General features: G+C 48.0%; 1 protein-coding gene and 1 long non-coding RNA gene across 6 annotated transcripts in view; one reads left to right on the top strand and one right to left on the bottom strand.

The window, feature by feature from the left end:
• Positions 1 to 3,257, bottom strand: LOC310905024. 2 transcript variants are annotated; one of them, XR_014588746.1, is made up of 2 exons: positions 3,110 to 3,257; positions 1 to 2,397 (listed from the first exon to the last, which is right to left on the bottom strand). It is a non-coding gene; the product is annotated as an uncharacterized lncRNA (long non-coding RNA). The 2 variants fall into 2 exon arrangements; XR_014588747.1 differs by having other exon boundaries at positions 1 to 2,392.
• Positions 3,258 to 3,292: 35 nt separating this feature from the next.
• NPTN (neuroplastin) overlaps positions 3,293 to 26,206 on the top strand; it is a 51,734-nt gene continuing 28,820 nt past the window's right edge. For 3 of the 4 annotated variants that reach the window (XR_014588743.1, XM_083850556.1, XM_083850557.1), the window contains exon 1: positions 3,302 to 3,497. Coding sequence is in view for 2 of the 4 variants with exons in the window: in XM_083850556.1 (XP_083706682.1) it covers positions 3,410 to 3,497 (88 nt within the window). In the remaining 2 variants the exon portion in view is untranslated. Of the gene's footprint in view, positions 3,498 to 26,206 lie in introns of all 4 variants that reach the window. The other variant, XR_014588742.1, reaches the window with a different exon arrangement.

Raw genomic sequence — 26,206 nt, 5'->3', positions numbered from 1 at the left:
TGCCTCCTTGCTGTTCTACAGTGGGAAAAAGAACAGGAACTTTGTATGACGATTTTCTTCCTCTCTGCTTGTTTTGAATCCCACGCTTTCTGTCCTGCTTTAGCTGAAGTCTCAGAGAATAACCCAGATTGATGCGTGCCAGGAGAAAAGAAGATGGGTCTCGAGTGAAGGGGAAGTGTGGGGATTGTGAGTTACTCTGGAAAATTTGTGTCCAAGTTCCCCTTTCTACTCACAAGGTCAGGAATCACCGTACAAGCAAAAAAACATCCCCCCAAAAAACAAGTGGAACACTTGTCTCTGGAATAAAACCCTCTTCTTATCATCAAGCTGCTATGTTGCACCCAGTGCTGGCAACTCCTATTTTTCTAAACAACTCCACTCTAAGTGTGACCTGTTAAAAGAGGACATACTTGTGCCCAGTGAGAGAACAGCTTTTTATCCCATGCTAGCCGTGCTGGATACCTGAGACACTGTCTATACACATTAGGGAATCTGTAGAAACCCAAAAGCTCCCCAAAAGACTCTCAAAGACAACAGCAGGCTTCAGGTGGGGTCCGTCAGCACGGTTATCTTCTGCTTTTGTGCCTTGTGTTGTACGCTCTGCCTCAACCACAAAACCACAGGGCAGCTCCATCTGCATCATCTTTGTTAGCCGCTCTGGGTAATCAGAGCCCTCGAGGGAAACCCCGGCGGCTGCACCCTGCTCTCTGGCGGAGCAAAGCTCCTGGCGAGCGGGGCAGCATGTCCCGGGGTTGTCCCCAGGATGGAGCCAGAGCAGTGCAAACGTGACAGATGAATTATGCAACGGTGGAGAGAAGATAAAGGGAAACAACAGTGTGCCGAAGCCTTCTGCTAACTTCGGCCCAGGCCTCCGGCAGCATGAGTCACTGCGAGCTGCCATGGTTACGAAACAAGTATTACTGTGCAGATACAAACCATGCTCGGAGGCAAGTACATCGCTAACTAGCTCCAAACTTGGAAAACACTTGAGTGTAGGTAAGGCCTAATGCCGAGTGGGTGTCTGCAAAAATGAGAGCTACAGCAAAATCCTTGGGAGCAGGCAAAACAGCATGCAGAAAGCAGAAGGAAGGAGAGCACCATGTGAAATCTTGATTTCTGCTTCTTTTTCCCTGTTCCTTCTGGTTTTCTAGCGCTACTGTGAGGACTGTTCCAGGGAACAACAAACAAGGGGAGAAAAGAGGATGTTTCTGCGCCATGGCAAGAAAACAAATAGTAGTGTCACAGATGATTCAGCTGGCAAGAATAGTGAGTCATGGAAATGCACCATGGAAATGCTCAAGTGCAGGATACAAGGCACAGTGGAACATATGATGCAGATCGAATTCAGTATCACGGCAATCCTTGGAGAGCCATGGCCAGCCAGGGTTGGGCACAGCCTGAAGGTTTCTGTCCCGTGACCTCAGCAGATCCTAAGCCCATGATCATTATCATCAAAGTCCTGAAGCACTGGAGCAGCAATTTCATCCGCTTCAATTGAATAGCAGGGTTTCCGTGAAAAAGGTGTGTCTGATCCTCCTTTTCAGTCCTTGAGTCATGGCAACAATGAAAGGACTCCGATTCTGTTTGCTAGCAATCAGCTGAGGATAACGAGGCGAAGCAATCCGGAGTGCAATGTCAAAGAGCTGCTCCAAGTGAAGCCTGGGAGCGAGGGTACAATTACGGTGGCCACTGCAGGCTGCACCCTGGTCAAAGAAGCTTCTGCAATGGGATTTAATGGCCAGGAAGCTTTGCCTGGAACGGGAAACAACTGCTGGTTGCATCAACATCCTCTCAGAGCCACTTTTGTGGGAGGGGGAGAAGCTAGACAATCTTTAGACAATTTTGGGAGTCCTGAGCATGCAGAGATCTCTGGAGTGGAGACAGAGGACTCAGCAAAAAGCAGAAAACATGCTCTTGAGGGATTTTCTTTATTTTTATCTTTTTCAGCATCCTTCTGTGCTGGCGTGTTCCAGTCTCCTGCAAATCTCCTCACCTTGGATGTGTGTTAAAGTGTTCAACAGCACACTCCAACTGTGTGCCAGCCCAGGAGGGAGAGCAGTCAGAGATCCGCTTTTATGTCATCTAAATAGTGTTTACAATCAGCTGGGGTCACCAGCACAGTAGAAAGCAACCCAAGCATAAGTAGTTTGTCTGATCCAATATCTGTACTTTACAAGAAGGGAAATAAAGAGAAAACTTAGGTGACCAGCCCAAAGTTCACCCGGCGAGCCTTGAGGTGTAACCACAACTATTTCCAGGGGTGCTTCGCAGGTCCAGTGAACCAGGAGCGATTTCTGAGCTTTTTGCACCCAATTCCACCACTGACCTGGGGCAAATGCCTTCACTTCTTGTGGCCTCAGCTTCAGATCTGTGCAATCAGAAGGGCAGATCCCTGTACTTGAAAAAACACAAGTGTTTTATTTATTTTTTATTGTTTGTTTATCAACAAGTAGGCTTATGTGCTGGCAGTCTGCAGTCCTAACCACAAGCAGACCTCAGGCAGGCGTGCAGGATGAGGCTGCCCTTGTGAGGGGCTTTCCTAGACTTTCCCCATTTATTATTTACAGCAAAATTTCACATGCTGCATTGTACTTTCATAAAAAGTACAATACTTTTGCCAAGTAAACTCCATGCAGAAACCTGATGCAACAGGAAAAGACACGCAGACAATTGATAAAATTCTGTTTAAACTTAATGTGTGGCTGAGGGAAAAAAAAGTTGGTCGTTCAGGGGTGCAGGTTATCTATTTGTGTCTTAAAGGGGAGCACTTTGGGATGAATTTGGGGTTGCAACAACACTTGCAGCCCCTGTTGAAGAGGGGGTAAAACTCCTGAATTATTTTTGCCAATAATGGCTGTGAAAATTGTGATCTTGCAAGGACAGTGAAATATGAAGGCTAGCAAGGCCCCCAGCCTGCCTTCACGACTATCTGCTGTCATTTTCACTGAGAACCAAGAATAAAAGCGAGGTCACAGCTCTGTGGAGCACAGAAGCGACTTCACCCTCCCCACCTCAGAGCCCTGAGGGGGCTCTGTAGAGACAGGGCTGCCTACGAGAGCACCGAAACCTCCCAGCTGCGAGCCCCGGACACCCTCCCTCACACTCTCACCCCTCTCCAGCACCCAGCCGGCTCTCTCAGCCTCATTTCAGCCCGAGGACCGCAGCGCTGGGAGGCTGGCAGCCCGCACCCCCATTCCCGACCCCAGCACAAGATGGCGCCCGAGGGGGTGGAGCGGCGCGCCCGCGCTGCCCGCCCCGCCCGCCCCCCACGTGACCGCGCCTCCCCCGCCCCCGGCGGGGCCCGAAGTCTCGCGAGAGCCGGCGGCGGCGGCGGCGCTGCGGTAGGAGGTCGGCGGAGAAGGACGGGGACGGAGCCGCCTCCCGCTCGCCCCCGGCCCCGACCAGGAGGATGTCCCGCTCCGGGCCGCTCCCCGCCGCCTTCTCCCTGCTGCTGCTCACGGCCGCCCTGCTGCCGGCGCCCTCCGCCGCGCAGAACGGTGAGGGTGAAGGGCGGGGGGGGGGGCGCGTTGCTATGGGGCCGCCCGTTGCTATGGGGTTGCCGGTTGCTAAGGGGGAGGCTACGGTGGGGGACGAGGGTCAAAAAGGTGCGGGAGGCGAAGGGGGGGGTTGCGCTGAGAGGGGGTTTGGGGAGCTTTGGGGGGCTCCGGCCCCGCTGGGAGGGGGGAGGAGGGAGCTGGGGGCCCCCCAACTCCTCGTCCCTTTCCCCCCTGTCGCTTCCTGAGGTGATCTGCGCCCGGGGGGCTGGAACATCGCCTCCCGCCCACCGAACCCGCATCTGCCGAGCTGCTCTCGCTGGTTTCTAATGCAATAAAGTCGTAGTTCCTTAGCAACTGGGAGGAAAAGGGGGAAAAAAAAAACACCCTTCTCTGTTCCTTGTAGGATAGTCTGAGCTAAATCTAGCACGGCATGCCTCCTCCCCGATGAGCTTGCAGCCAAGTGCATGGCAATTAGTGGCAGAACGAAGCGGGGCCAAGAGGCTGGCCTAAATCGGCGCTCGGAGGAAGATCCCGCAGAGCTTAGAGAAATGTGCAGCTTACCAGGTGATCCGCAGGCCAGAGGCTGCCGTAAATCAGGCTCTGCGTGCTCCGGAGCTGCCTCAGCGCTGCCTTGCTGCCGGCAGGCTTCTCGTGCAGAACTGTGGTGAAGCTAACGTAAGGGCAGGGAGCCTGGCTCGTGAGCTGGAGATTTATTGTGCATTGGGGAAATCTTCCCCAAATGAAACTGTACTTCGGTAATACGCCGACCCCTGGATGAGTTTGCGTTGTTCCATCCTCCTCTCTTCATCCTTTCTGCTCTGCAGATACTGTGCTGTCCTAGCTTCCTTCTCCTGAGGTGGGTTTTACTTTACAGCCTGGGGTCAGACTCATCGACTGTTTGCTCTAGAAGAAAAAAACAAAAGCACTGAGGCCTCTCAGCATATCTGACAATGGTGGTAGACATGCAGATTTAAGAAATAATGGCCCAAAGATCCCAGGTCGGAATGACTGCCTCAATATATTTTGATTTTGCAGTCTGAAACCAGAACTGAGCTCCATGTCTGACTGTTAACCGCACAGGAGAAGCTTTGGCACCCACGCTGTGCGAATGAAGCCTGTAGGCTTTCTGCAGTGTGGGGGCCTTTCCGAAGGAGCCGCAAAGGCTCTGGGCAAATTTTGGTGGTGTTCAGTGGGAGTTGGGGACCTGGATCCCCAGAATACAGCAAGTTGGGCTGCCTTGTGGACGTCAAGGTTCTCTGTTGCAGAGATGCTGTCTGCTCCCCGAGGTAGCTGTGCTATTGAAACATTTTGGCAGGGTTAACCTGCCCGTGTTGTGTTCCCCGTGGTGTTCAGGTGAAGTGAGGTGAGTGGTCTCCTGCCCCGCGAGTGAAGTGGGTCGCGTGCCTGAAGCTGTTCTGTACTGGGTTTGCAAGCAAGGTGTGAAATGCTGGCAGGTGGTTGTGGCATGAGGTGAGACTACAGAGCTTGGAGGTCAGGCCCTGCCACAGAGGAACTGATTTCTTTCTGCAAATAGTGGCCAACAAGATGCTTAATGAAACAATTCTTTTTTGCTTTGTTGTGAGGGAATGGTACAGCTGTTCCCTGGATTGTGTGTGCTCCTTGTAAGCCATTAGAAAAATTATGTGGTTTGAGTAGATGTGGAAGTCTGTCAGGGGCAACTCCTTGGAAAAAAAAACATCTGAATATTGACAGGGGCGTGCTGTGAAGCATGTGGAGGATAGCCCCAGAGCTAGAGCCAAGAGCCTCGTTACCTGTTACTGGTCCATAGTCATCGCTGTAGCGAGAGGTGATGCCAAGGGCTGTTCAGCACACAGTATGGCTGAGTTTGGGTCAAAAAAGGAACAGTGAGTGTGCTTATTGAGCTGCAGGACACACATGGCGTGTGGTGGAAACCACTCACGTGGCCCAAAAAATACACGGTGGAGTCCTGTCCGTTGGGAGCAGCCTTTTTTTTGCTGCTGAACAGACAGTGTTTTTTCTAGAATTCATGCAATTCAGCGCATTTTTAATTAGCGCTGCCTATAGATTTAAGCTTATGAAACTGGAAGCAGGTTTCTGGCATTTGTGTGGATTATTTTCAGAGCTCTTGCATAAACACCGAAAGGTCACAGAAAAAGTCGTGTGTCAGAAAGGGGAACTTTTCCTGGGGATTCCTCTGTGAAACGCGTCGGGTTCCTCGAGGCTGCATTTCTGGTGCTGCCTGTCACTTGCACCCCAAGCGTGGCTTAATGATGTGACAGAGCGGAGGGCTAGAAGAGAGATGAGGAGGAACAGCTGGAAAAAGTCAGTCTGGCAAGAAGGTCTGTGTAAACCTGTGGCTTCCAACTGGTATTTGCTGGAAAATCACTTGTAAACAGACAGCGTCCTCCTTAGGGGAAGATGCTTGACTCGCCTCTTTGGTGATGAATTCCGTGCCCTCTCTGGTTGCTGGCTTTTGACCTTTGCAATCTATTTGTTTCTCCAGCTGCTTGTTTAAAAATAAAGGCTTCAGGATATGAGGGCTTTCACCTTGGAGCCTTTGGTTTTAAAAGAGCGTGGCTGTATTTTTACCGGTGTCTAAAAGAGATGCTCAGGCTGACCCTGTTAAGTTTGCAGTCGACCCCACCAAGTGAGCTGAATTGCTATTTTCCAGTTATTCCTTTTAAGAGATCTGGTCTGGCAAAGCATGGTTAAAACAGACTTAATCGTGTCTTGTCTACAAGAGAAAATTCTTAAACGTTGCATCTTTAAAATTGTGAGTGTTATTTCTGACTGCAGATTCTCATCCATTTTGCACTGACATGATTTTAATGGTCCCCAGATAAAACCAAGGAACAGTTTCGTACAGCGCTTATGGAGCACAAGTGTGGGCTGAGCAGCGAGGAGAGCGTTCAGAGCTCTGTTCCCTTCCCCACTATCTCTATTCTCCTTCCTCCTACAACTCCCGCATAGGAAACTTAGATACAAGCAACGTGACTAATGTATATGCTTGAAAACTGCATCCAATTCTAGCGGATCTCTAAAGGGTGAAGAGATGCCAACTGCTGGTACCGACACTTCAACAAGGGCTTTAATTATGTCAAGGAATGGAGAGCTGGTGGAAGTACTCGAAATGATGCTGACTGTCCTGGCAGCACAATGCTGCACGAAGACTGCTGGTTGCATTGGTGAATGAGGTGCATTCTCTCCTTCACAATGAGCTGTTTCTTTAGCTCTAAGTACTACTTTAGAGGAGGCAATTGTAAGAACTTGCATTGTAAAGGACAATGCCAGCCTGTGATTCATCTGGTTGTAAAGCCCAGCCTTCAAACGGGTGCTGGAGGTGCTGCAGCTCCCATTGAGGAGCCTCTTAACACTGGAAGTTAGGTAAATGGTTTCTGCTCATCCACTGGCTGGAAAGGTCTTCCATAAATCTATCCTAAACCTGCTTTCCTGTCACTGGGCTTCTTATTCCCTAAACCTGTGCAATTCAGAGAAGGGAGCAGGATATTTCCTTCTCACCAGCAATTACTTTCTGTACTTCTGGGGGTCAGTTGTCACGGTCATTCACCACAAGTTGTATTTTCCTGACTGTTCCCGGTGCTTTCCTGTGGGTTTTCTTCAGCCACGTGTCCTGGAGTGTGACGCGTGGAACTGGCCACGGTTCCAGCTGGGAGCGGTCCAAGGCTCGGCAGCGGGGAAGGATCGCTCGGCGCCTCTTGCAGATGGCGCTTCTGTTTGCAGCACGGGGCAGACGGGGTCTCTAGGGCATGGTGGGATCCTTCCCAGGGGTCAGTCAGATTGCAAGACTGCTGCTTCGTGCTCTTTTACTGCCTAGAACCCAGTAGTTCTTGGCTGTTCTTATTAAATGGCACCGTACTTACTTCTGGTGCCTTCCTTCCCATTGTCAGAAGTTCCCCCTTCTGGAACCCACCCCTACCTCAGCTTGCTGTGGTTTTGTCAGCTTAAATAATGCTCTACCCATCGCCTATCTTATTTATTCCATTTTCCATCTACTTGTTCACTATGCCACATTAAAAAGCACACACCGGATACGCAAAGCTATGTCAGTGACATTTTATTTTTGGTTAGAAGGCTCTTGCAGGGGGCAGCGTGAAAAGCCTTACTGAAATTAGGAAAAGCACATCTATTTTCTCCTCCAGTTACTTCAGTTTTTGCAGCGGGAGATCAGATTGTCGTGGGCAAGGTGCATCAAACCACAACAAAGCTCTGCTCATCAAAGAGATTTCTCCCTTTGTCTTTCTGGAGACTGAAAGGGGATCGGCTGGCCCACGATTGCTCTCCATTTTAAACATAACACCGCCTGTCCTCTTCCATTCACCCATCTTCTGCAAGTGCTGCAGAGAGCTGATGTCCAGCCAGCAGCGGGGCAGCACCTACCTTTGCCCCGCAGCCCGTGACCTGCTCGTGGCGCTGCGATCCCGCTCTGCCAGGAGTGGGACGTGGGGTGGCAGGAGCTCCGTGGGGACCCGCCCGCGCTTGGGATGCTGCGCCTGGGTGTGAAGGTTTGGTGTCGGGTCCCGTACGCAGCCTAGCAGGTGCTTGAGGACGGCCGTTGTGTAGTCAGTGCAACTTAAAACAAGCTGCTTAGCTGCGTTTCGTAACGATTGTGGGGACTTGGCAGGGTTTTTTTACCCTGTTAATGCGAGAATGTGAAACCTGGCTTGTGTAGAGGTGGAGGGGGGAGAGTCAAAGGACAACAGTCCTCGGCTGTTGTCAAAGCTCTGTATCAGAAAATAATATCCAGTTATTAAAACCATGATAACTGTCTGAAACATCACTTATGTTCCTTTAAAAAACAAAACAAAACTTCCTTGATATGAAATACGTTTTCACTCCACGTTAAACTTTTTATTTGCTACCTTGTACCACACCATTTCTTTTGGCATTGTAAGTGAGAGGGTCTAATTAAATCTAAATATAATTTCAGCCTGGATTGAATGTCTTGGGAGTATTTATCCCCTAGTAAGATAACTACTGTAGACTTTTAAAAATTCATGCCCTCTTGATGAGCTCGAAGCTTTTTTGGGTCATCTGTGTGGTTGAAGTCACCACTTAAGCGCTGACGCAAACTCATTCAAGCAAAAAGACAATAACTTCTGCAGCCGTGAAGGGTTCTTCATCATGTGTTGTCAGAAGCCCGAGATGTCTGCTGTAATTAAGAATTAGAAGTTCTTGAGAGTGAGATTTTTATTCTTTTTACCCCTGTTCCTGTTTCCACATGGTGGAAAATGACACCGCGATGTCAGCGTAGTATTTCGGCCTCTGGAAGGCGTGGGGCAAAGCGTGGATGCTGGGCTCTGATCCTGGGTGAATTCGACCCCAAATGGAGCTGCTGGGGAGCTGTAGGGTAGGACAGCCTTTGTCCTTAGTGGCTTTGATGTTGGAAAGGGGCAGGGCACCAAGGATTTTGTTCTGCAGCTGCTTGTGAGGGAGGCAGAAGCACCGTGTCTGTCCTTCAGTTTTTGAAGGTGTGCTTGGGACTTCAGTACATAAGATGTAATCTCAGACCTGCCGCAGGAACACTGTGTTCATGTAAACTGGGGTGGTTTTTGCTATCAGATCGGAAGCCTTTTTATATACCAAAAAAAGAAGGGGGTGTCTGAAAGATCAAATCTTCCAGCTGAGGAGGAGCACTGTCCAAGGCAGCACCAGGCTAAACACATTTGCATTGTGAGCCCTTTTTATAGAAGAAAATTAAATCACGATGCCCTGCTCTGGTATGAGTAAAGGGGGGAAAAGTCTTAGAGTACTCTAATTCCTACAGGCTTCTTTTACAGTCCATATTTTCAAATATGACATTAAAGAATCTGTTAAGCCAAAGTGCTGCTTAGAGCAGCTGAGTACTGTAGCTACTTCCCCCGTTACCTGAACCACTGCTAGTCTGTGGTAGATGGAGGGGCCACAGGGGCTCTCCCTAGAGCTTGTGTACCTTGGAAACCTCAAACAAAAGCATCTTCTAAGGTGAATATTGAAGATGGGAGAAAAGGAGAGGAAGAGGACTGTTATGGATGTGAAAAGGGGCCATCAGGCCAGAACTTCAAATAGGAGAAAAAGTCCTGGGGAAAAGGATTTAATGCTGGGAGGTCGGCAAAACTGACAAAATATATTTGAAGCGAAAACCAGAGGGAATTGTATTTAAATGTCTAGAAAGGGAGCTCGATGATGATTTTAGCAAAGCAGTAGGCTCCCAGCAGGCTTCGTAGCAAACCAAAGGCAGACTGAAATAGTCCAGCGAAGGCATTCGGCAGGAGTTTGAAGGAACACATGCTTGGGTGTATTTTTAAAAACCAAGCGGATGCCATAGTGACTGACTGCTGCGGGATTTTTTTGGCCTGGTTTATGTTAGGAGAGCTTCGTGGTGGTGAGCTGGAATAATCCACCTTAGCAGGTTTGATGTGTAAGTGTGGAAGTGTTTCAGTTCCCGTCATATTCATTCAAAACTCTTAATAATTAAGTGATGCTCAGCTGGCTGCAGGTTGAAGTCCAGCTGCTCTGTTACGTTCAGCCTTGTTAAAATGACCCCAGTTTTGTAATGTTAAGTAGCTTTTGCCTTTGTGATGCCAAAAGTGGTGCTTAATCACTGACTTGAGTGGAAATGATGGAGATAAGGACTGACATGAGGAAAATGTGAAATGAATCTTACAGTCCAGACCCTAAAGGAGAAATGAAGATTGCCCTGGAGATGGTTGTGTGAGTCAGGATTACTTGGTTTGGAAAAGAAAAGGAGGGGTCTTAATATGGGATCTGAGATGGTGAAAGGTGGCGTGAGAATTGGAAACGCTTTTCTGTTATTTTTTGCAGTTCTCAGAACTGCAGCCTAGGTGAGAAAGGCAGGATCAGTGCTTCTCGGGGGTTACTTTGGTGACTTTAACTCGCTCTCTGAGCAGGTTGCGGTCAGGGTTAGCGGAAGGGATCCGCAGGCTGACAGCAAAGGATAAGAAGCCCCATAACGGTGTTCTGTTGGCCTCATCTTCAGTATATCTTCAAGCAAAGGCAGCGTGCTCGCTGGTGTTGTACTTCTCGTTGTTAATTCCTGCTTGAGGTGACCTAGCCTCTGTGTACAAACAAGTCACCTCCCAGGTAACTCAATATTGTTTCCTCCTTTCTCCGTTGCATTAAGCATCCAAGGTCGCCAGCAGCTGACACTTCATGCTATGACACTATACTTGTACTTTATCTTCCTGATTTTGATGCAGGCAGCTTAATTTACACTTGTGATAGGTTGCCTTAATGACTCCAGGCAACAAACTGGGAGCTCAGAATTTGGAGATGCTGTCGTGTTCGGCGTTTGCCTACGGTAAAACAAGCTCTGCAGCAAGCTTCTTCCTTTTAACGACTGCCAGGCTGCATAACCAGTGGGTTCAGCAGGTGGTTGCTGCTGAGGCTTACCACTTTGTTGAAGAGAGGTGCCTCGGGGAAGCTTTTCTGAGTCCTGAAGCAGCTGAACATCGAGGGCTTGTGACTCAGAGCCGGTCTGTACATCCGTGTGTCTTCGGAAGTCTCCTGGATGGGCTCTTCTTTGTTGCTTAGGTACAGTGGGAAGCCGGGGCTTGCCTGGACTCCCCCCCCCAGCCCCTTGCATCTTTGTGCTGGGGAACAAAAAAAAAAGGTCTGACAAAGTGGGCAGAAGTGTTACTGGCTGCTCTGCACACATCCCATCAGGAAGGAGTGCTTTTAATTGAACCTACTGGTACAATCCGAGCACACTTCAGGTGGACTGGAAGACTTGCTGCTGGTATTTCCCAAGAGCAGGTGAACGGGCTGGCTTTGCCGGTTGGTTGAACAAACAGACATTTTGGGTATCAGCAGAGAGCTTTCCGTTTGTACGATCGCTCTGAGAGAAGTACATGGATTGCCACTCCTGCCGTGCTTTGGTTTGCTGTGAAAAGTGGTGTGTTTGGTACTTGGTGCTTTCTGTAATCTAGAAACCTGCACTGCCAGTCGTCCCTGTTTGGTTTGTTTTATCCTGGGTTCTTCACCAAGCGTTGCCTCTCTTGTGTGGGCCTGGGGATGTCCATTTGTCTCTGCTCTGACCCCAGGGTTTTCAGAATTACCCCCAAAAAGTCTCATTTCAGAAAACCTTTCTCACTTCTACTGCATTTGGGCTTGTCTCATTTGCTGACTGGCTCCTATCATATAATGTTTTATAATGGTCTGGATTGCCTTCACTTTTGGATTCTGTCCCCAGCGGAAGTGCTGTCACCCTCTAACTCCTGCACTTGAGGAATTGTTTGAGCTTTACCCTATTTGTGCCAATTGTTTTTTTTACGCAAAGCAGTTGGGATGACACGAGTACCTGAGGGTAGGTGTTCTATACCGAGCGTTTTTCTTCTTGTTGGCACACATGGCAGTAGTGCAAATGGTTTCATTTCCGTCGAGGAGCATTCTTCTTCCTTCTTCATTTCCTTCTATTGTGTTATTCGTGTTTAGATTGGGTGCAGTGCTAATCTTTGTTTTTTTGGTAACTTTGGCAGGAGGAGCAGCGTGAAGTAAGGCAGCGTTCTCCTCCTGAAGCGGATGGGACAGTTTGTCTCTTTAGGGCACTGAACATGATGTGAGAGGAAGACACCATTGATTTGCTTTCACGTGGAATTCACTTCTACTTTTACTGACAGGTGTTTCAGCGCCGTGCTGGAAGCGATGCAGTGCTCCGCTTGCTCTCACATAACAGAACAAGTTAGGTCTGGGTAAAGCTGCATGCTCTGGGCCTAGGGCTCACGGAGCTCCTATTTTTAGTGGTACCAGGATCAACGTGGTGACCTCCAGCTTGAGCTACATGGAGGAAGAAGAAAGGCATTTTTGGATCCCAGGAAGGGAACTTGTTGTGAGAAAGGAGCAGAAAAGACGGGACAGAGAGAACCAGCTCTTAAGCAGCTATAAATACTAGTCAAGGCAGGAATGGCAGAAGGGAATGGATGAATGAAGTGCTGCTTAGTTCTTTTCCCTCTTACTTTCATCTTCTCAAATCTCGCTTTAAGTAGATCTAGAAGGGTGTGGGGCTTCCTAGTATTCAGTGAGTAAACGTCTGAGTTACAATGGCTCGTCAGTGGCCTACATTCAGATCTTTTCAGTGAAATCTCATTTCTTGTTGTCCCTTTATGCTTCATCTAGGCAGCAAATTAACGGGGCAGGGATTTATCCTGTTCCTTCCACAGCACCAAGCGAATGCCTTGTCTGGTGCCGCTGTTCTCCAGTTCTCTGACAAAAAGCAGGAGACTAGCAGTTCCCAAAGGGTTTTTCCAAATATTACGCTGTTGTCCTCTTTTGAACTGAATCAGAGCCTCTCAGAGATGGAAAATTACTAAATAAAGGTTTTTCTTTATTTATTTTTTTGGGAAAATGTAAACTTGCCCTGAGATGGCTGTGAAAATGTCACCTCTCGTTTAGGGCATCCCTCAGCAGCAAACTCTGGAAGGCTGGCAGATGACAACTGCGTTTGCCTTGTTCTGACATTCTTCGCGTAACTGCTGCAGTTGAGGGCCTGATGCGGGACAAATGCTGTGCGTGCTTTGGTCTGACCTCCAGTAAGGTATTTAAAAGATCTCTTTGTAAAATAACTGCACAGCTGAATGGGGTCTTTAGTTCAAGAGCTGTGAGACTACTTAATGCAGCCATCATGTTATGTACCACAGCTCTTTAGGAATGCTGTGATAAAAACAAACGAAGAACTACTTCTTCACTTGAGCTCAGGGAGGGGATTCCAAATAGAAACCAACAGAACTCTTTAGGTCACCATTCACAAATTCAACCACCACAGAATCTCTAAAACACGGTTAAATATTTTTAAATAAATCTGAGCCGGGTTTGGATCCCGTGTACCTTGAGTAGGCTGCACTGAGTTCTTTGGACAGCTCAGGCATGAGAGATCTCGCCCCTGACTTCTGTGGAGTGCTCTTTTCTTTCATCTCATTGCTTTTATGGTGAAGTCACCTTAAATCCTTGATTTCCCAGCTTCTAATTTTTATTCCCATCAAGGCATGTCTGCATAATGCATAGTGTCAGTGATGTGCTGATACTTTGGCTGAGTTCAAACAGAAGAGTTTTCCATTTAATGTTTAAAGACTTGCTGAACTGTTGCAGGGTTTCATTTCTTACATTTTTTCAGAAGCCTTCTAGCAGATATAGATAAAAACAAAAACCTATAATTAGTGCAGGTAACACAATGTTGTTCTGTAAATTTTCTCCCTTATCCTGAACAAAGAACAGGTTTCTGTCGATATTTTATGTCAGTTGCCTTTATTCCTCCTGCTTCTCAGCTGGAAGACCGACTCTGGAAAACCCAGCAGCTCCATAAGGGATCCTTTTATCCATGACTGACGTTTCTGGGGGTTGGTCGCCTTCCTGCACATCACTTGTGTGAGGCGCGGGGAGCAGCTCTCGGTAGCTGAGCGTGCTGGGAGGGAGCCTTTGGCTGCAGGAAGGTGATTTCTGCGTGGGGGGTTAGGAGGCACGGCGTGGGGCATCACCAGCGAGGCTCGCGTTAACCTTGGCTCATACTCAACTTGAATTTCAGCTCCTAAATAGCGATGTTTGCTGCTGCAGAGGAGCTGCCCTCAGAAGTTTATTTCTGTACCAATAATCTAAGCAGTGTCAGTAGGCCGCGTGAGATCAAACCCCCGGTCCAAGGAAGGATCCGATTTGTGACGCAGCCCCGGTGCAGCTGCATGTGCTGGCACGAAGCAGTGGGAAGGACAAAGCTATTCCTACTGGCATGTCCTACGTAAGAGCCACGGGTGGAGGTAGACAGCCTGGTAGGGCCGTTTGAGTTACCAAAGCCTTGCTGTGGTCAGGGGCATGTTGGTGGAGCAACAGGCCTGCCAAAACAGGGAGAAGCTGAACTGCGCTGGAGAAATGCCCTGGGGGGGAGAAAAACATTCAGAAACGCACCTTAGGGATGAGCTTCTCGAAATTTGCCAAGGAACATCGATTTGGCAAACAAATTGTGGCATCCTCGGTACTTTTTAATGTATTTCCTTCCTCATCCCCATAACTAGAAGAGCGTTGTGCTGTCCTGGAGAGCAGGCTGAGCGGGGAGACCGCAGCCTGACCCGCTGCAGGTGCGTGGCCCCGAAGTTAGCAGTCAACAGACTGAACTGCTCTCCGGCTATGGAGAGCATAAGCTTTGAAGGAAGGAAAGCATCCCTTCTCTAACCCCAGCTCCTGGAGCAGGGGCAGCATCTTACACGTTGTTCTGAGGCAGCTCTAGCTCTCTGAACTCTGCTTTGCATTTCAAAATGCGTTGTTCCTCTTGCTGATAGCATTTCTTGGGCACACAGTGGTTGGGTTTTTTTCTGAATGGCTTGTTCTCAGCTCTGCCTCGGGTTGTGTGACCTGTTACATAATCCAACGGTTCTGCAAAGGGCATTTCTTTAAAACAGTCAGAGCATTTTCTTCTTTGCAGATGAGACAGCAGCTCGTTCTGCAGAATGTCTAAAAGGGGAAAAAACAGGTTTGCCATTCAGTATGTGCTTCTCTGCCAGAGAAAAATGCGATCACTCTCCTTTCAAATGCAGTTGCTGGATCAGGAAAGGTCAAAGCAAGACTGAAAGTACTGTAAACCTTCACCTTACTAATGGAATAGTCTGTGCTCTTGAAATAACTAATCTGAACATGACATGTTTTTTGGTCATCTGTACCAACATCTTACAGAGATTTCAGTATCTTTAGGATGCAGATCTGGTTGTCTTAAAATATCTTTGAGAGCTTGAGCATGCAGGCTTCAGTTGATGTGCTTGTGTGAACGCTGGACAAATTGAAATTGCTGTCTTCTCTAAGACTGCTGAGGCAGAGCTGCTGGGAGCTCTGCATTTCTGTTTTCTGAAGCTGAGACCCTTCCCTTCTACTCCCAGGGAGTGGGTTCCTGGTTGCTAACAAGTATTTTTGGCAATAGACAGGAGCAACGCCATCGTGTTCTAGAGAAATTCTTGTACATTCCTCAGCTACAACAGAAGTATTTCTGTAGTGACCTAAAAAAAAGTTCATGCTATCAACGATCGGCTTATTTCTCCCCTGCATGGATGATTGTAGGTCTTTTGTCCCTAGCATGTGTCAGGGAGAGGCATAAATGGAAAAAACTGAAGAATAATGCCTTCCTCTGCAGAGGATGATGCAAGCTTAATCTTTGGAAAAAAACCGTGAGAAACTAGTCCACAAGTTCTCTCTGGAAGGAAATCTGCTGTGGTCAATGCTTCTTGATGTGTTCAAACCAGCTTCCTGACAGTGTGCGCCCTTCTGAGCAAACAGGAATTTAAATGCATGCAAAAGCAGCGCTGGCCACACAATTCCCTGGCTGTCAGAAGCTCTGGCTCAACATCCTGCTCCTGCACCGCCTCGGGAGAGAGGTGAATACTTGCTCAGTAAACTTGCTTTCCACTTACATGTCTGCCTCAGTCCCTCATCCCTGCAGCGTGCAGAAGTCTCTTGCCTCTTGCAGCAGTCCTCGTGCGGAGCCCGGGGGGCTGTGGGCAGCCCTGGGGAGAGCTTAGCAGCCTGCAGGAACCTGGCGATGGCAGAGCTCTTTGGGATTTTAAAACTCTGGTACTAAAAGTGGGTTGCATTCTGCTGGTGTTAACCCTGAACTGAGGTGTGTGTCCTCGGTGAGGGGTGGCTTGCCGTTTTCCTGGAATGGCTTCATCATCCACCGTTGTTTAATTGCTGTTGTATGAGGTGCTGCTCTAGGCAAGCTGCAGAATGAAGCTAACCAGAGTTGCTTTTCTTAAGCATGCGGTTGAAATGCTGCCTAGCTACATAGGATTTGTTTAGGATTTGTCCGTTGTCTTCTGCTGTGCCGCTCGCGGTGCATGCAGCTGCTCTGGAGACTGCTAAGAGCAGTTCCTGACTGCTGCCTTTAACGTTTTCTTTGAAATACAAAGAAACGTGCTTTCGAGGGCACTGAACAAATGGGTGAACTTGGTGTTGCTCTGGGTGCCGTTCCACAGGCGAGTTAACGCATGCATCAGGCTGTTACCTATTGTTTGTTTGGTGATCCTGGTGATACAAGGAAATGAGAGATTTTCTTTACTTCCTACAGAAGAGAAGGCTTTAATATCGCGTCTGCAGTGGCAGTTAAAGTGTCTGCAATATTACACCCATCTCCAACCAGGATGTCCAAAGCGGAGAGAATTGCTCTAATAAATGAACTCGCAGGGCAGAGACACTTGGAGCTTTCTAGATTACACTTGTTCAGTGCCTCTAAGCAATTGGGCTTAAAACACAAAGCAGACTTCTCTCAGGACAAAGCTATAAACTGAAAATAGAGCTTGTACTCAGCAGAAAATGGGCTATGATAGGGACTTCTGAATGCACTTTAGGGACATGGCTGTGTAAAAAAAAAAATAAATAAATAAATAAAAATCTTTTTCCTGCACGTCTGCTCGTGTGTCGTCTCAGTCTGGTGTACGTGTAACGCACCGCCTTCGTTATCAGCACTTCTGAGCCCTTTGCAGAGAAATCGGGATGCGTAACGCAGATTCCTATAGCCAAGTTTGCAATTAAAATTTGACATCAAGGTTTGTGTCATATGTAAAGGGGGCTCTGTCATTTCCCCTTCCCCCCCCTCACTTTTCCAGTAGCTAAGGGAAACATCAAGTTCCCCAGTTGTTTGTCAGCGCCTAGGTCACTGTTCCAGCTGGTTCTTCAGACCACGCTCATATATAGCACAAGAGAACTAGAAGAACTTTGTTCTTTCCATCTGAAAAACTGGGAAAAAGATCTGCAAACTACCATGCTTCAAAACGTGACTGTAGCCAGGAGGCTGACATCAACGGGGAGCCAAAACGAGGGAGTAGTTATCAATTTCTCGGTCGGGTTATTCCTCTCTTGGCAAATATTCCAGACTCGAATCTATTTACATTTCTCCTATCTTGTGGTATCAAATGTGTGAGCATGGGGTTGCTGCAAAAGTAGACTTGAAGCACTGTGTACACCTCTTGAAACGATGTATGAGTGTGGGAAGGATGCCTGGAGAAGGATGGGTTCTGGAGGGAATATTTGGAGGGTGAGAGTAGCTTCCAGAAACTGAGGGCGCCCAGATGCAACTCCTACGAGTCAGTGTTGTTCCTGTCCAGTGATACTCCTATGAACCATGTTTTTCATTGAATTATGGTTACTGTGAGTGTTTTCTGCCCAATAAAGGTGATTTAAGTATTATTTACGGTAAGAGGTGTTTGTGGTGTGAAGTTGAGCATTGCTTGTTATTCTGAGGAAGCTCTTAAATAAAAACATCCACTGGGTGAACGTGTGGGGGAAGGTGAATGGGCAGCTTGAGGTCCTCGCCCTGATCCAAGTGGTTTTTCCTCTTGGGAGAGGCTGTTGGAGCAGAGGACCTTCAGAACTCCTCTCCAGGCTGCGTTCCCTGATTTATAACCTCGGAGCAGGCCAGCACCGAGCAGTTTCTCTTGGCTACGTGGGACATATTCCCAGGATGGCCTCACGGCAGAGATGGCTCTGAACCATTTACTTAAGGGCTCCCTGAATGTTGCTTCAGCAACCAGATGGAATTAGTTTCTCCCTAAATCTTTTTTGCACGTCAAACCAGGCAAGACTTTGTAATGCGCAGAGAAATGAGGAATGTTGGTCTGGATCCAGAAAATGTTAATCCTCCTGTCTGCGGGCTTGGCCAAAGTAATCCTCAGGTTTCCCTCTCTGTGCAAGGAAGCCAGCGCTCCAGCACGGGCTCGTGCATTTTGCACGATGCTCTCTGGGTAGTGCTTTTCTCCATGGCAAGTCAGAACCTACCTTCAGCTCTATAAAGCTGCAAGATGAGATGCTTCTTCGTGTTTCTGCAGCTGGCTGAAGAACAGGGCAAAGCACACCAAGAAAACTAGTGCCCAGCATCCACCCCACCAACTAAGGTACCGAAATCCAGGAGACTCTAGCTATAGGTTGCACAATGCATGCTCTAGGGCAGCTGCTGAGTCATACTTGGGTGGCTGCAGAAAGCAGCAAGTGTGCTGGAAAAATTAAACCCATCTCTTTATCAGCGATGTGATGTAAAGCCCAGCCCATCTTTTATCAGAGAGCTGATTAAAAGCCATGTTCTCAGTGATAAATGAGTGGGAAAGCATTAAACCTGCTAGCTGATAGGTGAAAACAGGCAGGACGTTTCAGTGCTTTCCATGAAATTAAGTGTTTACAGCCCTCTGCTCCAGCTGGCGTTTTGGCTGTCACTCTTTTGGTACAGATTTAACTTAATTTCAAATCCTTTGTTTTAGTAAAGGTCAGAATTGGAAAGACACTCAACGGTAATGAGGCTGCCTTTTTTTGTTCTACCTGATATAAAATGCAATACTTTGTCGAAGTGACTGTGTTTTTTTTCTCCCACTTGAAAAAAAAATCACATAATTAACACCTTTCAGTGAAGAAGAAGGTGTTAATTAGGCAAAGTCGCAGTTAAATAGCAGATAGTTGGGCTCAGGCTTTCAAAGCCCAGGTGATGGGCGCAGTGGGAAGGTGGGGAGAGGAGGGTGACTTCTGGCATAGCTTCCTTTGATATCCTGATACAAGTGAGACTTGCCCTGTAAGAAAGGTGAAAATAGGCTAACTGGAGGGCAGGGCAAAGCTATCTGAGGAGCACCTGAGAAGAGCTGAGATTTGGTGTCTTTATTGTTTCGTTCCACTTCCCGAAGCAGAAATCTGGTCGCTCCCTGGTGCTGCAACCATGCTGTGAGCCCCGAGCCCTGGTGTCAGGAGCAGACTTCCTTGGAAGGAGACGATACCAACGAGCATTTCAGAAGCACGTTTATTTGAATCTGGCTATATTGCGTTCTCCCCTCTTAAATCCTCATGAATGCAGTTCTTTCTGTCATTCCAGGACAGAAGATGAAGAGATTTATCTAGTCCCTCTGCAGCGTATGCCAGTGGTTGTGAAGCTTTGCTTGTCTTTGCAGGCGCAGAGCCCGGGGTATTTGGGAAAGCTGGAAGAATGTTTTTTGGGGAAAAAGATATCAGTGTCTCTAATTCAGACCCATTTCCTAATTGCTGTTCTGAAAAGAGTTTTATAAGGAGACACCCTTTGATCCTACTGCCTATTTCTGGTGGGAGAGCCTCAGTGTGAAGGGGGTGATGGTATTTGGTAGAGTGACACCTGTATCTCATCTCTCTGGATTATTTTGGGTATAACTGCAGGCAAGGCTCTCAGCCAGCGCACAGAAATGAAGTGGCCAGACCTGTGCTAGAGGCCTGGGAGCTGTGGAAGCTGTGAAATGTGGGCATGTGGCAGGGTAATAGGACAGACAGGAAACATCAGCCCTGTCTGTTTGCACAGAGGTTTGGGTGGTGAAGGCAGACAATCTGCACAGCACAGAGTCCTGAAGCAGTCTGTTTTAGCCGTGGTGTGGGCCTCCTGCTGAAATCAGGTGTGCTTTTTGCACTAGCTTTGCAAATGCTTTCCTCGTTTCTGAGCCTTGAACTGTGTTTTGTTTCTTCCAAGCGGAATTCACCCCAAGATGAAGGCAGGAGGAGCATCAGCTTGCCTGGCAGAGATGTGCAGTGCTCTGTCCTGGTTGTAAAATCGCTTTGTTGCAGCTCTATTTCTTGTGGCTGGATATGTTCTTAGAAATAGTTCATGCTCCTTCTTTCCAGTCACCTTTGTACGTCCTGGTGCCTGTGCCCTGCTCTGAACTCCGTGGCCTTCCTGTTCTCCTATCTTTGCGGACTTTGTTTTAAGACCACGTCTTCTTTGATGGACTTGCACTTTTTTCAGCTTTAATCTTATGCCAGATACATGTTACGTGCCTAGAGAAATTACCATTTGTTCTGCATTAGCAGGGCTTTTTGCAGTACCTCCATTTCGTTTAGTTCTGGCTGATTCTGTCTGTGTGCTGGGGCAGGTTTAACACTTCCTTAGCTAACATTTATCTGCATCTCCTTAAAGCCAAACCCTTGTTTTATTTTTAACTTCTTTCTTAGGACGTTTATTTAGGATAGTATTACTCCTCCATTGCTTCTCCAGTGCCATTGGTGTTGAGTCTTTTGCAACCTAGTGGGAAGTTTAGGATATTTAAAAGATATTTAAATGTTTTTATTTAAATTGATAGGAGAGGCGTTTTTGCAACCAAAGGTACCTGACTTCTGTCAGGTACCTCCTTCAGTTTGTTTTTTTGACTGGTGGATTGCTGCTGATATACTGGTTGTTGGTCTCTGTCAAAGATCCTTTTTTGCACATTCATTCTAGCAGGCGAGGAAGTTGAGAAGGTTTTTAGTCCCTGTGATACTGGTTAAAGCTGTTTGGGCATTGTCTTTTGAGTATTGTTGCATTTGGGCTCCAGCCAAGGTAGAACACAAGCTCCTCTACAGGCTTCAGAAGCTGCTCAGAGTTAGTTAAATATTTCTCTGTGCTTCCAATATGTTTAAGCTTTACTTTAGCTTTATGCAGAACTCAGTGCTACGATGACACGACCACAGCAGCAAGTAGATGAGCCTTGTTGCTTCTCCCATGCATCTTCCCTACGTAGGTAAGCTGCTGCTGCCTCTTTTCTGGCCCCTGTCAGTATGGGCAGTAGCTGTGGGTGGAAGGGTGCTGCTGCCACCCCAAGCTGGGGGGGTACTGGTGGTGCGTAAAGCTGCGGGTCGTGTTTTTGCCATAGCTTGGCCAACAGGGAGCTAAACAGAAGCAAAATGAATCAGAAGGGTGTCTTCCATCAATGAATGAAAGTAAGTCTGCTCAGGTGTGGCCAGGCTGAGCTTCTACACTTATTTAAACTCTTCATCTTCAGTATTCTTTTCTATTCCTCTCCTGAACTCTACACTTGATCAGTGTTGAGCTTTTTCAGCTTTCTGGCCCTGGGAGTCCACTTCATGTGCTTCTTTTGTTGCATATGGACAATTTTGTCCGCCCTTTTGAACAGCTCCAAGCTCTCCCCCGCTCCCAGTTCAAGCACACCTGCCTGCCTTTCAAAATACCTTTTGCCTAACTCTGGATCTTAGCAATTTTTCGCTAAAATACAGATTACCATGATCACGTCTTGCCTGTGTGAAGACCTGTGCACTGGGTTTCATTCATCTTTGGCAGAATTGTATTTAGGCATTAGTTTGTTTCTCTTGTTCTAGAATCCATCGCTTTCCTTACCTTTTTCCTCAAAATTGGTAGGGGAGAGTAAATCTGCAACAAACAAACCTCACTTTATAAGCAATTTAAGAGTATTGCTACTAGTTCTTCATTCTGTCAGACAGATAACCACGAATTTCTAACAAGTGTTGAAAACATAACAGTGTACTTGATTTGCTACATCTGCTGGACTATCATGCGTTGCTTTGCTTACGCTCTGGAGTATCGTGAATACTCTGTAAAGACCTTGTGGGAGGTTTAACAATAGGTTTTGTTGTTCTTTGATGCCTGATAGCAATTGGCATTAAAAAAATAAATAAAAAAATAAACCCCAACACAATGCCTTTTTCTTTTAATGAGGAAAACTGCCTGTGTAACAGAACTACTTGTTGATGACTGTGAAGAACACACAGCTGTCATTTGAAACTATTGAAACTTGATAGGAATGCTTTCTTCTAAGCATGTAAAGGTGCTTATTTCTATCGTAGTGAATAAGGGATCACTTAAAATGTGGGCTGCTCTTCTACTTCCCGTGGGCCGATAGGATCTTAGGGTATGGATGCTGGCCCCAGCTCTGCTCTTCTGTCCGCTGACACTTGGGAGCTGAAGCTGGAAATCCTTCCTGCCACCAGTGCTTCCTGCAGTTTTGGGGAATTTCACAAAGCCGCTTTTCAGTTTTCAGCTGTGAGTAGTGTAATTGCTGTAATAGAGCCATGGCCCTGCCGTGACCTGCCTGTATTCTGATGTGCAGCTTTTCGTCTGATGCTCCTATTTCCAGGCTTGTGCAGAACACGATAATAACAAAGCAGCGAGTGCTGCGCTCTGGAGAAGACCAAGTAAGGAAACTGCTGGGCTCCGAAAGCCTCTTATGTAAGCAGTGAAATCTGCACAGTGTCATTTTCTGTTTGGTTTTGAACAATTATGGAAATCCCTGACAATTGCCAAAAAGCAGGAGTGCTTCAGCTTCCAGGCTCCTGTTGTGTTACAGCAAGCGCTCAGTGTAATGTTTAGCTTTTTTTTGCCCTTTTTTAACGACTGCTTGGTACTGACAGGCTTCAGCTCTTTCTGTAGCTTCTGGCTGGATGTTTTAATCAGAAATGGCCCTCTGGCAGATGTACAGTAGCTGGAAGCATTGCCTCAACTTACTGATGCTGTTTGATCTATTGCCTTTGCTGTTCCTGAACTACTGAAAATGCAAAACATTAACCTGAGACTCTTGTGCAGAGTTTTTAATAGCTCTGCCAGTCCTTTGTAATGCTAAGTCTTGATTAATCTGTACATGGAGGCTCTTCTACCACCTTCATTCCCATTTATTTCCTCCCAGAATTTTTATTGTAACCTGGAACACCCTTTTAAAGAGCGCTTTTATCTCTTGGTGGGGTGCGGGGAGCCAACAAATCCAGTTTGCGTTTTTCTTTGCCATCGTTATGGAGTTGTCTGCGCTGCTGACATGGTTTCTCAGATCCTGATAGGGTTGCACTGAAATTTATCGTAATCTGAGGCATTGTTTTTCAAGGGGATTTGAAACTGATGGAAGCCTAGGGTTTAAAACTTAAACCCGGAGAGTATTTACTAAAGGGACCTTTTGATGCAGTTGTCCGGTTTAATCTCTTTCTATTATTTTTAGGCTTTGTGCACAAGTTACAAGAACTTAACAGCTTAGCTAATGCAGAAGCAAATTCAAAACTGAAAGCTTTTGGCAGCTTGGCCTATCCAAATTGCTGATACTTCTCTTAATAAGAGGATTTACAGTCCTCTTTCATGCTACGTGTGCCTACAGCATAGCCCCAGCAGCAGTGCAGCTACTGGTGGTTTGAAACTGACCCTCGCACCCCTTCGTCCCCGCCACGAGATGCCTCTGCGGCAGCAGTGGTTGCGTAGTGGCTAGGACAGCTGGCAGAGCTGGTTGGGATCACAGCCCCGGGGCGTTGGGTCACTCGGGCTTTGACTTCGGTGATCCCTTTGGTGGCAGGGAGCTCGCCTCTGCTGCTGGTGGCAGCCGGGAGCCTGCAGGGTGATGAGGCTGTCAGAGCAGCCTTCCCGAGCTGCTGTCATCTCCTCAGCTCTGAGTGGCATTTCCATGTTACAGCGGGCAAGCAGGGGGGAAAAAAAGACTGTAATTTCAGGGAAGGAACTGCTGAGCGATGGAAAGAAGGTAGGCTGTGCCATGTGCTATTGCCTTTTGCATCCAGTGTACCACGTTCAGCAGACGCCGGTCTCGCTGTTGGATTTCTGCCTCTTTGGAAACTCAAAGCCTTCCTCCTTCAGTGTCCCTTGAAACGGGGACAGTCCAGCAGAGCAGGATCATAACCCGGTCTCCTTTGTTAGCCGAAGCAGCAGTGTGAGAGCAGTGTGAGCCTTGTTAGCCTCAAGAAACAGCAGCGGTGCTCTTCGCATTATTTGTGACTGCTGCTAATTAGGGCACAGCAGCTTTTCCTCTCTCCCTGCAGCAGTGGGTTATTTGCAGTAGTGTTTCTACCCAGCACAGAGCTCACCTGCCTTTCGTGCTGAGAGAGTCCTCACCAATGAGCTGATAACAGAAATGATTTCTGGGGTTAATCTGTCTGGTTTCTGAGCCTTTGTTCTTGCAGCTATTGCAGTTGTTCTTCAGGCAGGGCTGCGCCATCGGGGGACAGCTCCTAAATAAGCGTGCATCAGAAATTGTACCATCGAATTGCCTCACCAGTCCTCTTCCTGGAAATAAGCCATGACTTTGAGGGGGAGGGATGAAGCGATCTTGTTTTGTGTGGCACTCCTGACTCCGCCGCGAAGCCCCGCTGCCCGGGCAGCACAGCAATCTGACGGGTTTTGCTGCCTAATCTGTCTGGCCAGCTGTATTGTAATCTTTGGGTTTTCGGGGGAGGCGGTGGGGGAGGGACCAGCTTTAAGGCAACGCGGCTTTCGGTAGGGACCTTTGGAAGCAGGATTGAAGGACAGTTTAGTGTGCTTGCTCTTAACGCTGCTCAGAAGCTGGTAAGTATTGAAGGACTTCGAAGTAAGGATATTTTGGGCTGACGATCAACAGCATGGTGTCTTGTTTCCAAAGGCAAAAATTGTATGGTCTCTTGGGACAGACAGCACCAAAGGCACTTCCTAGCTAAGGGAAGCAGTCCTTCTGCCTATGTACGTGTGTACCAGGGAAATTCCCTTTGCCTCGGAAGGGTGAGAGACACTCGCAGCCTTGGTGGTCCGTCTGCTTCAGGGAAGTGGGTCGGCAGTGTCCTGAGGACTTCCAGGCCTCACAGGTCCAAAATAGGTGGAAAAAAAGGTCAAAGCAGAGCTCACAGACACGAGCTGCGTAGGGTTTTTCCCTTTTTATTTCCCTTCTTCCCCCATCGTGTAGATAGGTCTTACAAAACGAGACAACTCTTTAGAGAAAGACATCTGGATATGAACACTTAACACCCGTCAGCAGGAAGGCTGACCCAAATGAAAGGTTTGACACCCACCAGCGTGCTCTGCAGCTTGGAGTCATCTCCTAGCTGGTTCGAAGCGGTGTGCCCTGCAGCCCGGGTCTTTGCGAGCACAGCCCTGTAGGATCGAGCCCTTGTGCCACCCGGGGGCCGTGGGGACGAGCATTTTGTGCCACGAAGCCGTGCCTCCCACGATGCTGCTGGCGGGGAATGCTCTCCAACTACAACCTGCCAGTGCCCTGTGGTGAGCTTCTGCTCCAAAAGTCATGTTAACAGCTGTTGTTGTAGATGCCGATGTCTTATCTAACTGTTTTCTGCACCTCGTTGCTTTATTCTTTGAGATCTTTTGTTTTCTGCTGGTCTGTCACTGCGTTTCTGCTGCCCCTCCCTCTAGCCGGGTTTGTCAAGTCGCCCATGTCAGAAACTAAACTCACGGGGGACGCCTTTGAACTGTACTGTGATGTGGTTGGGAACCCCACTCCAGAGATCCAGTGGTGGTACGCTGAAGTCAACCGGGCTGAGTCTTTCAAACAGCTGTGGGATGGCGCGCGGAAGCGCCGTGTCACCATTAACACCGCCTACGGGGCGAACGGGGTGAGTGTGCTGAGAATAACCCGCCTCACCTTGGAAGACTCTGGGACTTACGAGTGCAGGGCCAGCAACGACCCCAGGAGGAATGACTTGAGGCAAAATCCCTCCATAACGTGGATTCGAGCCCAGGCTACTATAAGCGTCCTTCAGAGTGAGTTCGGCGCCCTGCCGTAGTGGTACCGTAGTTTCTAGAGGCAGCCCAGTGCCCCTTGCCTTCCCCTAATCCCCATCAGCCCCCTGCTGCCTTATCCTGTTGTTTCGAACCCGACACCGTTCCTGTAGTGCTGACGTGTCTGCCACCCCTCTATCTTCTCCGTAGGATCAAAGGACTTGGGAGAAATCCCTGGGTTAGTTTCATAGTTGTGTGTGGAAACCAGCCCCGCGTTGAGCTTGTGCCTCTCCCCTACCCCCGTAGCTCTGTAGCAGGTTTCCAGCCACCCTCATGCTGGCTTCTCCGTGAGTGCCTTTATATTTGATTTCTGTGTTCTTCCCAGGTCTAACCATTTTGTTTTTCTGTTCTCTTGGAATTTCCTCTGAATGCCTTCCTCACGTGGTTTTGGTTGCATATATGCTGCTGTGCAGATCCTTCCCTTTCGGTTATACGTGACCTTTAATGTTCAGATTTTTCCATGAAGTTGTGTTGCTTTTCCTTCCCG

This window comes from Anser anser, assembly GCF_964211835.1.
Source record: "Anser anser genome assembly, chromosome: 10".
Taxonomy (NCBI): Eukaryota; Metazoa; Chordata; class Aves; order Anseriformes; family Anatidae; genus Anser; species Anser anser.
This window is presented reverse-complemented; position numbering and strand designations above follow the sequence as displayed.